The following is a 16,763-nucleotide window of genomic DNA, read 5'->3' on the forward strand; positions in this document are numbered from 1 at the left end:
AAATGGTTTTGATAGAAAGAACTTTGCTATTCAAAATGGAAATAGTTTGCCAGGAGAGTCAGTCCACGGGAGGGTTAATTTCATCTGCGCGGGCAAACTCCCCTGGTCAATTTAGTATATAGTAGAGGGCATTCATTCCTCAAGCTACCGACATCTTGCACACGCAGTCGTCCCTCAGTGAGACATCTGGAGCCGCACAGTTCCCGCTTAGAACTTTTATTCAGCCTGTCACACGACCGGTTTCGCCTGTGTGGCTTCTTCAAGTGTACAGAGGCTAATGACACAAGTGCATGAAGTTCTCACTTTGTCTGTGTGACAGGCTGAATAAAAGTTCTAAACGGGAACTTTGCGGCTCCAGATGTCTTACTGAGAGACGACCGCGTGTGCTCTACTATATATCCCCTGGTCAATTTAATTATTCTCCCTATTGGCTTAATTTTACTGTTTTTGAACCTATGTTGTTATTCTGGTAGAGACTTGATCAATGCATAAAAAGACAAACACGTTTTTCTTTTTGGCTGTCTCTGGTGTAGAAATTTTCCTGTGTTAAAACACTTGGCATCTGTTTTCCCGGGTCATGTTAGCGCTAGCCCCGCACTGAAACGCCTGGGCGAACTCCCTAGTGTGTTGGAGCACGCCGAACACCCTGAAACATACAATAGATACACAGAAATACATCAAAATACTGATACTGGTATATACTATAGGTAATATTATCAGAATACCGTTACTTGTATGTAGGTACGTGTAATATCAAAATACGGTACCCGGCCGTATGTAGGTAGCCTCTACCAGGCACCGCGGATCGGTGGAAAAAATAGTAGAAATTGGCCGAAATAAAGGGATAGTATACCAGAGAAGATCTCGGGCCATAGAAGATCTTCTCTGGTATACCATCCTTTATTTCGGCCAATTTCTACTATTTTTCCAGCAATCTGCGGTGCCTGGTAGAGGCTAGTATGTAGGTAATATTCAAGCATTTGTTTGACATGATGTGATTTGTGGTGTTTTAAGACAATTCACCGGAGGCTATTGTACCCAGAACCGTGCCTATCTAGTGCTAACTATGTCTGATGGGTTAGATATATGGTTGATAAGGCACGGTTCTGCATACAGCACTGTTCTAGATACGACAGGGGACAACAACTTTCATGTATGCAAACGATACGATCTAACATGCCTAACACAGTTAGAAACATAAATACTACAGTGAACATAGCAAAGTATGTAGTCTGGAGGACATGGTGTGAGGGATAGAAAGATGTGAACGGTCTATCACTAGTCCACATGTTTAGAGATGAGGTTAAAATATTTTTTCAACTAGGATTTGGACAACTGATGTAATGATGTTTATGTTTTTAGATATTTTCTCACTGTACCGTATGTAAGTGTCTTTTGTAAGTGATGTATGTATCCATTGTAATAAAGAAATAAAAAAAGATACGATCGGTTTTACAAACCGACGAACAAAACACAAACGGCCAGATACATTATACACCACCATTACACCTTTGGCGGTTGAAGGCTAGAGTTAATACACAGAAACGAGGCCTCATAAAAGTACTTCCCCACATTTCAATCTCAAGAATTCTTCTGCACCAAAAGCACACAAGGGTCTGCCTCCCAAATATACAAAGAAAACACAGGAAGTTGACCAGCTCAAATTCCGAGAACACTTGACAACAATAAACCAACACTACCCTTGGCCATAGTTTAGACCCTACCTGTTTTTCTAGCCAAAAGTATCTAAACTGGACCAAAATTTTCAACATAGAAATGATTTTTCAAAGATCTTAAGTAAGAACCAAAGAATTGGCACTGTGCAAGGTAATGTTAATGTCAGTCCCAAACCATGAAAGGCATCCAGTGCAGTTTTTAGGGCTTGGAAACCCGATTTTTCAGAGTCAATATTTTAGTCATTTACCTACACACTGAGTTGACACCATACTATCCCAATGTATATTGACCCTCGTCGAGCAAAAATTCCCAAAATTCTGACGGAAAATGGTTACTGGAAGGGCCCTGGGCTGATTTTTAGGGTACCACCCAGAAAATAAAAGACTCATCTTGGGGCTTGTTTCTGCAGTTTTAAAAGCCCAAAGTATGAAATACTGACTCAAGTGTGCTAATGTGAAACAGTATGTGTCAATATCGCAAAGATTGCCTTATTCAGAATATTTCCAGTTTTGCTGCCCTGAAATCGCATTGGATGTTCACGAAACGCACCTGACGTCTTCGGGCGCAGATCCGAAGGCCACCGTCTGGCGCCACCTACCGATGAACGTGTTAGCTGCACAGTACATCTGAGGAGAGAAAACAATAGACACAGTTCATACATAGGTTGAACAATACACAGGATGCTTTTAGCCTCTACCAGGCTTGAGGAGGCGGCTGGAAAGAGTTGAAATCGGCCAAAATAGAGAGATAAGCATGCCAAGGGAGTTTGGCCGTTGAGAGAACAGTGGGGCGGCGAACTGTTCTCTCAATGGCCAAACTCCCTTGGCATGCTTATCTCTCTATTTTGGCCGATTTCTACTCTTTCCAGCCGCCTCCCCAAGCCTGGTAGAGGCTACAGGATGCTATCTTAGGCACTCATCTGTTTACATACCGTCGCAAGTGAACAATAGTAGACTTGTTCTGGCCGCTGCTGGCATTGAAATGTAGCCTGCAGACCGATTTGATCTCATGAATAAAGACTGGTCCAAACAAATGTCCAAATTGCGTACTCTCCAAGCAGAGGTTGGTGGAAGATCGTTTGCTTTTTATATATGGCCTTTTTTGTCGCTACCACCAACTTGGGTGGGGAAATGGATACAGACTGACCAATTTGATACTGTCTTACCCCCACCAAAAGATCTGCTTGGAGATTTGGAGATTACAAATTGCGATCTTCAACCTTAAAACCAGCGTTACGTTTATGAGTCTTTGGGTGCTCTTTAAGGTTGAAATTGTTGTCAATGGGAGCTAATCTTTCAATGAATTTTTATGCTTAAGACAGGTTAAAAATTCATGACCAAAAAAAACTTATTTTTACCTAGAACCATAGTAGAGTGGAACTCGCTGCCACCACTGAGTAGAGTATGGGCACCATCACTAGATAGCATCATCACTAGATATACAGAGTTAGATATAGATACAGACCAAACCCTCTACTATGCTTTTGTCAAATGTTTTCTGCTCTTTTATGATAGTCAACACCTAACCGCATGTACCTTACCTGAGCGTACGCCAGGAAGAACGCCTGGTCACTTAGCTGTGTTCCACAAAAACGTCACTGCAGTTCCTTAACAAGCTGCAAGGGGGACCAAACCTATACCACTTTTTTGTCTGACTGTTGTGTCCTTACGATATTTCGGTGGCCAAACCTAACCGCATGTATCTTACCTGTGCGTACGCCAGGAAGAACGCCTGGTCACTGCCTGTGTTCCACAAACCCGGTGGGAGCTTCTCTCGTCCGTACTCCCGTTCCCAGTCTTTATATGTCTGAAGGCACGAAAGAGAAATACATGTACCATGAATCTCAATTTATACTAAATTATAGCAGTAAGGGTAGGTTAGTGGTCAACTAGCGATGTAACAGCACGCTTTAGATGGCTTCGTTTCATAGGTGATACACAACATGGCATGTTAAGTTATGTAAATTCTAAATCAAAATCAATTGTGCAGTGTGTTTCGAAATGTGTTTAAGTGCTTTATTCACCATGTAGGCTAGGCGTAGTCCACTTGTTTCTGCTATTGCGGTTGCCGCTATACGGGCTCCTTGAACGGGATACTGCAAAAAAGTAATGAAATGCACATAATATAGTACTGTAGCTTCACTTCAGGGATGGGGGAGTTTGGGATGATGGGCAGAGTTCCAAGTTTACAAATGTACAAGGAACAAGTATTTATCTGTTTTATGTATATCAATTTCCGAAAAGTGTGATACAAAATGGCAAAACCCTGCATACAGTAGAGACATATGTTAAATCAATTCAACCTCCTTGGTTAAATCTGGACCTGTGGGGACGGGTGGCGTAGCGGCAGGGTGCACCACTCGGAACCAAGAGGTCCCGGGTTCGAGTCCTGACATTCCACCGATCTTTCGCCCTTGGGAAAGGCACTTTACATGACTTTCCTCACTTCGCTCAGGTGAAAATGAGAATTGTCCTGTCATGTATTTGTCCCGTGTTGGTGGCGGCATTAATATAAGTTGAAAAAACACGTCCTGTGATTACATGTTGGAATTTATAAAAAAAAATCCGGACCTACCGGGTCTGTTTCGGGATACGCCTTGACCGTCATGTTCCCGTAGTACTCCGACACGCAGGTTTTCTGCGGTGCGTAGTTAGTTCTGGTGTCTTCACTCCACCAGTCACTGGACGCCCCGTCTATACCATAATATCCCCCAACCTCGTCTATGGCGTTGATGACCTCTCGACCAATGATCGTGCCCGCTGCAGCGAAGTTCATATATCTGTCGGGGTTGACGACAACAACGATTTGAGCAAAGTTATTACTTCTTTGCACTGCGCGTAAAAGGGGTAAATGCCGGGTACGTCCGGCCAAGGTTGCTTTAGACATTCAATTCTTCAAACAAGAATCATCGGTTTTATCCGCCATCTATTGCCTGTCATTGTTAACGCAGACATACCAAGCGCTTCGAACAGACTCTGTACCAAAATATGGGATTTACATGTACAGTCGCATACATGACTTGGCATATATCGTCATTGGAAAATCCCACTTTTCATGCATGTTAGATTTGAGAAGACTTGCCCCAAGCACGTTTCTGTACATATAGAATACAACACGGTGTATTCCGTATCGCCCGAGGTACCAGCCCGACCACGCGTCGGATCGCCCGAAGGCCGGAGGGAGATTCGATCCGCGGGAGGGCTGGGACCGAGGGTGATGCGGATTACACCGTGTTGTATTTTATTTATGTCCTACCCACCCAAGAAAAAGCGCCTTTCAATGCGAAATGAGCCAAAATTTGGTGACCCTAAACCCCAAAAATGCGACAACATCAATTCCAACGTCCGAATTTTGTATTCGAATTTCGAAATCGGTGCACGCGGTTAGGCCGAAATGCGTTCGAATCGTTCTATGGAAAATTTGGAAGCCCCGGGCCGTACGCGTTAAGAACCCCCGGGCTGTACCGCTAGTTATCACACGGGCCGGAACACCCGTATCGAACGTAATCGCGGCCCAGGTAGGACATAAACGTAAATTATCCGGAACTGTGCTTGAGCATGTTTCTGCTATTGACAAAGTACAAGACGAGTGAACCATGAATTAAGATCGAACTACAGTAAAGTGTGTAAATGTTCACTTACTGAGGGTGCCTAGCGTCGTATATGGGGAACTGCAGGATACCAGCAGGGAACACTGGAATGCATTGAAAATCTCTGTTAGAAAATGAATAATAGACTAGATCTTACTTTAATCTACATGAATTTACAGAACATACAATCTAAACTGAAGAACTGAACATCTCAAAAACAGTTCCTTACCTAGTTCGTTGTATGAATACAGGTAATTTCCAAATGTGCTGTAGGTTTTCACGTCCCATCTGTAAAAAAGTAAGAAACAAATTCTTTCAACTTCTGACATCCAACAAGGTCTACTTGATATAAATTATGCAAATCCGGGCTCACTTGCATAATAGATGAGAAAATGCTACAACAGCCTTTAAGATAAGTTTTCAAACGTTGGACATCTTGTGCCATTTTGGTGTAGAAGATAATCAACTGGTATAATTCATGCAAATCTTTTTAAACAAAGTAAACCGATTTAGAGAAAGTATCTAGTTTAGAACTTTTCTTTCACAATGAAACTGCAAACAAAACGCCCTGGCCACAAACCCTTACGATAATAGCATCAGTACTTACTCGTAAAGATGTGTTTTCTTGGCCAGTCTCCTCCCATAGTAAGTCCTCCTGTAGCCCGCAGCGTTTATAACGTTGGCAAAGTGATCGGTATAGTTCACCGTCAACTGTGGGGTAAAACAAAAAAAAAGAAACTTAGAGAAAGCAGGTATATTGGCGATGATTGATTCACATTCTTTTCATGTTTAACTTCGCAGCCCGAAAACATTTTTTCTGTTTCTTTTTTTTTTGTCCAAACATATTAGGTCAATGGCCTAGACCAGACGGCAGTCACCATGGTAACTGGTGCTGTAGTAGACACTCTGTTGTGTTTGACTACATTCTGTAGGAAGTTAGAGGGTCTCGTCACCATATATATGACGTGTTTTAGTAAGAATAAACATCTGTCTATTTGGTCGATTTCTACTCTTTCCAGTCACCTCTGACGCTTGGTACAATGGTAGAGGTTATTTTACGTAAATATCAGCTGAAATAATGTACTCACCCCCGTGTAATAATCGTCCAGTCCACTGTCATCCAGCAGGTCTAGTGGATAGCCCAGACTGTCTTTGATGCTGAGGATCTGTCAAAAATGATAGCAGCCCATGCATGGCTTCATCGGATTGGAAAGTCATCGGAAAGTAAAGCTCTTTTGATAAAATCATAAGCAATACACTAGGCCCTGATTTCGATGAAGGCGGCTCTTGCTTTGGCGATACATTAGAAGGTGATAAAATCATTGTAAAGGTTTCAGATGTTGACAAAATTTTACTTATTCAAACAAATCGTCATTGCACAATGCTCAATGTTGTACCCCCACAATTGTACAATTCCTGTGACACTAGAGATGTAAGGAATAGGAATTCTAAAACCTTCGACCACGGTTCTGGATAGTCTCCGATCCGTGTATCTAACAACGTAGAATTGGAGGCACGGCTCTGGATGCGCCTGTGAGTCTGTCTATGCCTGAGCATAGTTCTGGATTAAGCACGGCTTTGGATTCACAACTTTTCTAACCTTAGCCTTGGCCGCCTCCCTCGTGGCCTGGTCCATCCAAGTCACCTGGTTCAGTTGGTCAATGGCCTTCTGCTTGATTCTCATGGCGAGTCCCTCAATCTGCGGCAGAAAAAAAGGCCATATAAATACGTATCATCTCAACTAGGACATTTCTCCTCCACGTCCACAATGTCGTACGTTTCGTAGTACCGTAGTAGCTTTTGCTTCGTTCAGTCTTCATCACCACTTCATGATTAGCCTCTACTAGAGTTCAGAAGCGGCTGGAAAGTGTAGAAATTGTTTTTTTTTTGTAAACATCATACACACATAAGAAAACACACCTGTCCTTGGTGCTGAACACCATCCACACACATAAGAAAACACACCTGTCCTTGGTGCTGAACACCATCCACACACAAATAGACCTGTCCTTGGTGCTGAACACCATCCACAAACAGGCAAACACACCTGTCCTTGGTGCTGAACTCCATCCACAAACAGGCAAACACACCTGTCCTTGGTGCTGAACACCATCCACACACAAACACACCTGTCCTTGGTGCTGAACACCATCCACACACAAACATGCCTGTCCTTGGTGCTGAACACCATCTACACACAGGCACAACCCACACACCTTTTTTTTGGGGGGGGGAGTCAATCATGTGTCAAGTCCAATTTCTTGTGTTCAGTACAAACTTGCTTTACAACAACAAAAGCTCTATGTTGAAATTCATAGGAAATAAGTAATGCGCTAACATTGGCTTTGTTGTCGTCAGCAAAGTGGTCCCTGATAAAGAGAGAGCCGAGCGCCCAGCCCATGTTGGCGTCGGTAAACTGGAAACAGTAGCGCCACGTTCCCAGAAACTCTTCTCTACCGGTAACAGCCACGTAGAACTCCCGGTAGGCGTGGATATAGTCCCAGGACAGGTGCTGATGGTACACCAACATCAGCCGCCATAACATGTAGTTGTGGAACATCCTGGCAAAACAAAAATATGCAATGATTTCAGCAAAACACATGGCATTACATGGCAAGAGTCATAAGGACACCATGAAAAAAAAGTGGTCTAGATGCTTCCGAAAGCAGGTTGGTATAACAAAGGATATTGGAGTTTTCTTTTACACAACCAGGAATGTACTGTATCTCACATACTTTAACAGGGCGATACAAACTTAGCCACGTTTGGTATTTCTTCACGCCACAAAAGCGCTACCTATAGCAATCAGAAGTTTTGATGAAAGTGTCTGCTAGACGTCGAAACGTAAGCAGGGTGAGAGTCTTTACTGGTTGTGAAAAAGAAGCCGCCAAAATCCAATAAACAATTTGCACAATCTAGTACACTTGCAGGATTATATAATTAAACGCTAAGAAACGAACCTGAGATTGCCGTTAGTCTGGAGACTGAGGATATAGTTAGACACTTGCACGATGTAGTCCTGATAGTACAGTAGCACCTCTGTGTCGTCTGTGATTGGTGTGGACGGGTCTGTGGCGACGTAGCTGAAGAAGTCCCGCCAGTTAATCTAGAATGTGTGAGATGATTTGAATGAAAGACCTTTATTCTTCATTTGCTATCATTTGCTATCATTAAAGCTTTAAACAACTCCTGCAGTTAAATGTGCAAAGATTGAGTGTAACAAGCCGTTCGGTGTGATATAGCTAGCTGCCGCCGCGCCGCGTGCCTGCGAAGCTGGCGTGTTACGCCGAAGGGCGGTTATACCGGCTATACAGATACAGATCATTTGAAACATTTAGCCTCTACCAGACTACGGGAGACGGCTAGAGAGTTTGCCGCACTCGAAAATGTACTCTCTATCTGACCAACTCCCTCGGCATGTTATCTCTCTATTTGACCGATTTCTACTCTTTCCAGCCGCCTCCCGAAGCCTGATAGAGGCTAAAAGATACCTACAAAACTGAAAACGTAATGATAATAAAACAATAAAGTTTATTGCAAAATCATGCCTAAGGACTAATTGCAAGAACATGATAATATAATAGTAAACAGTAAAAACGACCATAAAATTGTACTGCCAACGCTGCTTCTAATATAGCCTATAGGTATTGTTGGTTTAATTTCTTTTCTGTGTGCTGTGGAGTATGAAATGGCCAACGGTTTGTGGAATACTACGAGTAGTATAAGAATTGGGGGTTGTTAATAGTCTTCATAATAGTCGTGGACGACTTACTGCTCCAGCTCTGGTCTGAAGGTCCCGGATGCTGATCCTGTTGTCCAGTGGGTCGCTTGATGAAGGACGTCCAGAGTTGAGATATCTCTACAGAACAACGTATGATACTTGTGTTAAAACTCATACATATTTAGTAACATGTGATTTTAGCGTACTTAGGGCTTTGCATTTTTTATTGTACGACCAAAATTTATCAACCGGTTCTCAAGTTATCCTCCCTCAAACGCAGTTCCATACAAAGGTGCTAGGGGGTGTAGGTAGAATAAATGATGTTTAACATAATTAGATAGCAATTCAGTGAGTAAGTACTTTTCGTATATTTCACATTCAGTTTATTCTATCAACCTACGTTTGCCAGTTCCGTCTCGAACGCTGTGACATCGTTGACAAACGTCAGGATCTTGGCTTCGTTAGGAAACTGCCCCTGGTCCCGGACTAGCAGACGGGCGATGGTGTCCAGTAGGGTGCGGTAGGACGCCAAGGCCTGGAAAAACGGACAGCCTTCGAGTTAAGGTAATAGATGAAGGAAGGAAGGAAGGAAGGAAGGAAGGAAGGAAGGAAGGAAGGAAGGAAGGAAGGAAGGAAGGAAGGAAGGAAGGAAGGAAGGAAGGAAGGAAGGCAAAAAAGAAAAAGAAAGAAGAAAGAAAGAAAGAAAGAAAGAAAGAAAGAAAGAAAGAAAGAAAGAAAGAAAGAAAGAAAGAAAGAAAGAAAGAAAAAGAAAGACAGAAAGGAAGGAAGGAAGGAGTCAGTGAAGGAATGAATGAACCGATGAATGAATGAAGACATTTATTGTACATACATACATATGCATACCCACAGGGTTAAGTACAGGCCACAATAACAATAGCTTGTATATACATGATCAAGCTAGCACTAGCCCCTTCGTTAGACCATGGAGGTAGAAAAGAGATATAAACCAAACTCTCTCACCCGCTGGTACACAGGCGAGGTGGTTCTGATGTACACAATCGCATTGAAGATCAGGCCTGAGCGACCAATCTGCAATTGGAAGATATTATTATTATTATAATATCGTTAAGGTATAGTTACATCATTCTAATCTTTGCTGGCCCAGAGTAGCCTATACCAGGCTTCGAGAGGCGGCTGGAAAGAGTACATGTAGAAATTGGCCAAGTAGAGAGATACGAAACATGCCAAGGGAGTTGGTCTGCTAGGGAGTGCGGTAAGCTGTACGTTGGTATGGTGTGTCATCTCTCTATTTGGCGAATTTGAAGTCTCTCCAGTTTCCTTCCGAAGCCTGGTAGAGGCTAGCCTAGAGGTCGCTCAGTGGTGCAGCCTCTAGTGTATTAATATGGATCTGCAAACAAACGTAGGTTGACGTGAACTGTTTTGGAATTCCTAGGTCTGTTTAGTTCTGACACTTCATACGTACGCATGCTTTGACAAGTGAAATGGAGCCAATATTTGCCCCTGTTCACGTTGTTTATGATCCCACGGTAGCTTGACAGGGGGCGTAATGTGTACATGGTCAACAGTTGGTGCTGCTTGGTGGCAAGGTGTTCTTGTGGTTAGGCTCAGGATCTGAAGGTTCTGGGTTCGAATCCCTGGCACAACCCACTGTTATGTGTCCTTGGAAAAGGCACTTCACACCAATTTTCCTTACAAAGCTCACTTGAAAATGAGTGTCTAGCTTCGGTTAGGGCCATTTGCACACAAACGCGCTCATACACAAAAACAGTCTCACACACTTACATACAAACAAACACGCATAAACTCACTCACACAGACACACACACACACACAAGCACACACACAAACAAACACATACACAAACATACATACACTGACACACACAAAGAGAGACACATACACAAGTAACTACGTCATTAAGAATCGAAAAAAAGTTTTATAACTGAGGGTCAATTAGTGTTTGAGTGCTAACGCAAATACAGCACTTCACGTGTCGGTAAATTACCCCTATTTAAGGCTGCTACTGAGTCAGACTACAGAGAAAATGACAAGCAACTACGGCCCACTTTACACACACCATTTCGACTCAGCGAAGTCGACTTGAAAATTTTCTGTTTACTCACGGGGCTGCAAAGCGACTTGGCATTCCCGCTGTGCCACCCTCCCCCCAAGTCGACTTGGTGGGTCGGTTTTGCCTCACTACTACGCAGAGACGCTCAAGTCGACTTCGCCCGTTTACACACGCAAAGCTAGCAGACTCAGCACCCCGCTGGCCGACTTAAGTCTGGTTTGGATACAACTCAAGTCGTCTGTATTAGAATGCGACTCCAGTTGAATTATTTCTTTTTACACAGGGAGATTTTCACTCAAGTCAACTAGCTCAAGTCTTCTTGAGTTCTAGTCGCCTTGAAAGAGTTATGTGTAAAACAGGCCTATATCTTTACCAAAAGCAGACTAAGGCCTGCTTTACACATAACTTTTTCAAGTCAACTAGAACTCAAGACGACTTGAGCAAAAATTTCCCTGTGTAAAGAGAAATAATTCAACTCAAGTCGCATTCTAGTCAAGATGACTTGAGTCGTATCCAAACCAGACTTAAGTCGGCTAGCGGGGTGCCAAGTCCGCTAGCTTCCCGTGTGTAAACGGGCGAAGTCGACTTGAGCATCTCTGCGTAGTAGTCAGGCAAAACCGACCCACCAAGTCGACTTGGGGGGAGGGTGGCACAGCGGGAATGCCAAGTCGCTTTGCAGCCCCGTGAGTAAACAGAAAATTTTCAAGTCGACTTCGGCGAGTCGACTTAGAAATGGTGTGTGTAAAGTGGGCCTTAGATTCGGCCCGAGGAGGCCTCCGCTGGCATATTATCTGAGTGTCCATTTGGCCACTTTTTTTACTCTTTCCAGCCGCCCCTCACCTACCCTTATGATGTTATTGGACCTGTCTGAGGTTTCCACGGCCGTACCAAGAAAGTGTTGATCCAGTAATCTTTCTGACTACTACCTGAAAGACAACTGAAATCTTTCTGACCGCCGTGTTCATGTTTTAAACCTCCTTGCAAATGACCGCCGGTGACCCCGAATTCGAACACGCGCTCTGTTCGAGTGACGTCGGATCGAACACGGTTCGGGTTCGAAAAACAATCTGGGGCCATCGTGCCGAAGCACAGAGACACACAGTAGTTACATGTTTAAAGTTAAAACTTTTGATCCAACACAAAGAAATCTCTCACTCTGGTCTTCCTCAGTAGACGGGGGCCGACATCGTCTACCAGATACCTTTGACCCAGTGTTGACGTCGCACTTCAAAGAAGCCACGTGACAAGCTTCACTGGGTCAGTCTACTGAGGAAGACCAGAGTGACTGGTCGCAAGCTCTAGGTGAGAGATTTCTTTGGGTTGGATCAAACGTTTTAACTTTAAAAACGTTAGAGGCTATCACCTACACTTATGATGTTCTTGGACCTGTCCGAAGTGTCCACGGCTGTACCGATACTGAAGAAGGTGTTGATCCAGTAGTCCAGGTGGATTTTTCTGACCGCCGTGTTCATGTTCCAACTCGCCTCGTCCCAAGTGTTGATGACGTACCAGCCGCCAAGCTGCTGGAGGACGGCCAGGAGAGGGTCGCCCTTTAGTTTCTCCTGAAACCGGGGAAGAACATTGTATCTTTACATTAACTCTTCAATAAGTCTTCAAAAAGTCTTAAATACACCACATACGTACATGCACGACACACACACACACACACACACACAGCCGCCTAGCTGCTGGAGGACGGCCAGGAGAGGGTCGCCCTTTAGCTTCTCCTGAAACCGGGGAAGAACATTGTATCTTTACATTAACTCTTCAATAAGTCTTTAAAAAGTCTTAAATACACCACACACGTACATGCACGACACATACGCAGCCGCCCAGCTGCTGGAGGACGGCCAGGAGAGGGTCGCCCTTTAGTTTCTCCTGAAATCGGGGAAGAACATTGTATCTTTACATTAATTCTTCAATAAGTCTTCAAAAAGTCTTAGATACACCACACACGTAAATGCACGACACACACGCACACACACACGCGCGCGCACACACACACACACGCACACACACACACACACACGCACACACACACACACACATACATACACGCAGCCGCGCAGCTGCTGGAGGACGGCCAGGAGAGGGTCGCCCTTCAGCTTCTCCTGGCAGGGACAAGAATTGTAGCATGCTGGTAACTTTGTAAAATCGTGAAGATACACACACACATGTAGACACATACATCATGCACGTACAGCTGCTAGAGGACGGCCATGAGGGGGCACCTTTTAGCTTCTCCTGTCAGGGATGGGCATTGTACCAGTTTGTTAGGTCTCAAGTCTTCGACTCAGCCTCACATACACACACACACACACACACACACACACGCACGCACACACACACACACACACACATATTCACGCATTCACACACACACACACAGCCACTAAATACAAAGATACTTAGACGTACGCACTTGTTTCTATGTATAGTTGTAGAAGACCTTACGAAAGTCGTTGTACCTTTGTTGTGTAAATAAAGAATGGTGTATAAAACAAACAAGCACGCCCAATCACACAATTATAACAAATAACAAGAATAGTATCGGAATAAAGAGAGAATAAAAAGAACAGCTTTGCAAAATCTGATCGTGTATCGCCAACGTACCTGTCCGTAATCATCAAGACAGGACGTGAAGAAATGTTTGACTTTCCTCTCGAATGACGCGTCGGTGTCCCTCTGCACCGGCGACTCCAGTAGCAGCCGCAGTTTCTCCTCGTTCCTTTCCCGGATGTCGCTGAAAACCGTCCTGCCGTTAACCTAAAAATTTAAATCTTTTACCAATGGTAGAAATCGTTTATTTCAGTGCTGCAATGTTGCAGAATGTCAACATGTTGTTCTGCGATTCGGGAAAAACTACAGCCATAGACATAGAGGCCGACACCATTGAGCCCCTAGCCTGATTTTTCAGTTTGCAAACCTGTCAGCTGCAGGTTGCTTAATTTTTCCTCTGCGATACTGAAAATGTCTCTGCAAAGTGCAGACTGCAGGTGAGTATTTCTAATACGTACTGTTTACCTTTAAACTCAATCTCAAAATCACCTACCCCACTTGACATTATATATTAAGTCCCACTGCCATTGTATTATCGTTATTTTATGTTGAAAGATTACATTTTCGTTATCGTATGTATAAGATTATAGATTTAAACACTTATTTCCCGTATTCTTGGAATGTAGCCATGGGCCGTAATGGCTTTTTATTTTCCCGCATTAAATCCCGCAAATTTTGTTGTGCTTATATCCATTTCATTACTTTGCTATATGCGAATAAACAAACAAACAAGCAAACCTCCCAGGGGATGATGGGGTGGGACTTGATCCACCCTCCACAGGCGTACGAGTAGAAGTCTTCGCAGGGGTCAACCGACTTGTTCATGTTCTAGGTGGAAATGAGGGGATTTAAAATTCTGTCGTACAAACAATAAGAATGAATACATGAAGACCTTTATTGTGCATACAGACATACTTAGTCATAAGTACAGGTCACAACAAATTTATATAATAGTTCGTATATACATGATGATGATATACATGTAAGTTTCGCATACACTTGATCATAATTAAACTAGCACTAGCACCATGTGAGTACTATAGTCATCTGTGCACGTGATGGTGAAAAGGTAAGAAAAAGCAGACGTGTTTCAGAGGTTTGGCTAAGCTCACTCTTATTAACGTCCATCAAAGACAGGTAGAGTGGTTTATATATCGTTTATTGTACCCTTAAACTTAAGGGTCAACTACCGTATGGCTTTAACAATTTTGCTTTGCTGTACTTCCTTTAAACAATGGTACGCGAGTTAAAACGTCGACTGCACTCAAATAAACGACACCAACGCCATAAAACTGTTGGGCCCAAAACAATCGAAAAGTAGCCCCGGTAGACATGTACTTACAAACCTTCCCAGATTTCAAGCCAACACGCTTTAGATTTTACAAAAGTTATGGTCGGAAATTTAGGCAGTCTTCTTAGTACGTGACGTGATGATGACTCTTCAAAATTTTGACAGTCAACATGTCAACGTACTGCCAGAGTTTTCGACATAAAAAGGGCACAGAACCTCTGTGGCATGTTTCGAACAGCCGAATTTCTTGTTCAAAGGACGTTTCAGCTAGTAGATATGAGTGTCGAAATTACAATTAAAGCTCTGGAGGCGTGGTGAGTTTTCAGATGTGCTCAAGTAGTTTTCCTAGACAGCAAATTGCGCATACGGAAATATTGCGATTCAGATAGACTTACTAGTAACATGTTAGAAGCAGGCTCTAGACAGCTGGTACATGTATCTTGATCGCAGAACACTCGCGAACGTTTTAGCTTGTAGATTTGAGTGTCGAAATTACAATTAAAGCTTTAATAGGCGTCGTAACTTTTCAGACGTGCTCAAGTAGTTTTCCTATACAGCAAATTGCGCATACGGTAGCATTACTATTCAGACTTACCAGTAACATGTTAGATGCAGCATGCAAACAGTTGGCGTCGGTACAGGTGTCAGCCAGGACGGCCTGTGAAGACGACCCGGACGCTCCAATGCTGGCCGCCACTATAACCAGAATCAGTACCAAAACCAGAGCCACCAGCACAGCTCCTGACAGCAGCACCTCTCGCCTGGTCCAGCCGTGGATCACTGGTAGTCGCCAGAACGGAGAGGACAACAGACCGGGTGCCGACTGGTTCGCTTCTTTCCCCTGCTCCACAGGTGGTGGAACGATGATGTCCACATCGCTGGGCTTCATGCCACCGTCCCCAACCTCAAGCGACGCCATCGCGAGTTTCCAACTACACTGACGCGTCCAGTAGGTGGCAGAGGAGTCACTTGACTGGTGGAATAAATCTTTGCCGAGGTAAAACTAATTTGCTTAAAGGGGTGGTGGGTGCCACTCCGCGGCAGAACACGCACTTTATTACCCGTGTGCTTAACTCGGTTTGCTTCCCAAATTTACGAGTTCCTACTAGTAACTCAAATAAACTACTGAACTCTGTTTTCTTGGCTTTGGTTCTAAGACTATAACTGTGTTTTCACTAACCTTTCTTGGACTTTCACCGACGATCCAAGTATAAGTGATTAAAACCAGAAGTACAAGTGTGGTGTGAAGCTGGACTTGGATTATGAACTATTTGGCATGTTGGCAAGTCAGCCAATATCAGGCTAACCCGCGTCATGGTTGAGTAGCGTTCAACCGACGGGCAGTTCACCAGCTAGGCAATAAGCCAATATGCCTGGATTTAACAATGGTTTTGGGAGGTACAATATTTGATTTTACAGCCGTAAAAATTTCATTAGGTTGGTGAAAGATTAAATAGTAAAGTTCTTTAAAGTGAAGCCAACATTTGAGTCTGTGGATATTGTTATGAACAAAGCCCTTAATAATATATGTAGCTACAGGCTAGTTGGGCTGCCCTGGTTGTATTGTACCAGCCGAACCAATAAATAAATAAAAAGAGCTTTACTATTCAATGTTAGATTTCAATTTGGAATTCCAAGTTCAAGTGTTATTTTGCTACAGTTAGCCTGAACAGCGCATTTGAGGCCTTTAAAAAATGCATGCTTTTTGAGCGAAATTTACCATCCCGTCATTCATAATACATATACTAGTAACGTTAATGTACGGCAGCACGAACAAAGAACTTTACTGTTCAATATTAGATTTCAATTTGGAATCGAATGGTATACCGGGTGGTATAATGGTATAACTCTAAGGTGTCTATCAGACACCCGA

At 43.5% G+C, this 16,763-nt stretch overlaps 1 protein-coding gene across 1 annotated transcript; it reads right to left on the bottom strand.

Moving 5' to 3' along the window:
• Positions 1-333: 333 nt before the first annotated feature.
• Positions 334-16,156, bottom strand: LOC109464816 (endothelin-converting enzyme 1-like). Its single transcript, XM_019761889.1, has 19 exons — positions 15,486-16,156; positions 14,338-14,427; positions 13,654-13,806; positions 12,408-12,560; positions 9,969-10,037; positions 9,388-9,522; positions 9,039-9,125; positions 8,227-8,372; positions 7,605-7,827; positions 6,867-6,965; positions 6,355-6,432; positions 5,874-5,977; positions 5,496-5,554; positions 5,319-5,370; positions 4,252-4,456; positions 3,701-3,772; positions 3,385-3,483; positions 2,227-2,303; positions 334-646 (listed from the first exon to the last, which is right to left on the bottom strand). The coding sequence occupies exons 1-19, from the start codon at positions 15,807-15,809 to the stop codon at positions 547-549; spliced, it is 2,325 nt and encodes a 774-aa protein (XP_019617448.1). The 5' UTR covers positions 15,810-16,156; the 3' UTR covers positions 334-546.
• Between the last annotated feature and the right edge of the window lie 607 nt (positions 16,157-16,763).

The sequence above is a fragment of the Branchiostoma belcheri genome, unplaced genomic scaffold, assembly GCF_001625305.1.
Source record: "Branchiostoma belcheri isolate BF01 breed outbred unplaced genomic scaffold, Haploidv18h27 scaffold141, whole genome shotgun sequence".
Taxonomy (NCBI): Eukaryota; Metazoa; Chordata; class Leptocardii; order Amphioxiformes; family Branchiostomatidae; genus Branchiostoma; species Branchiostoma belcheri.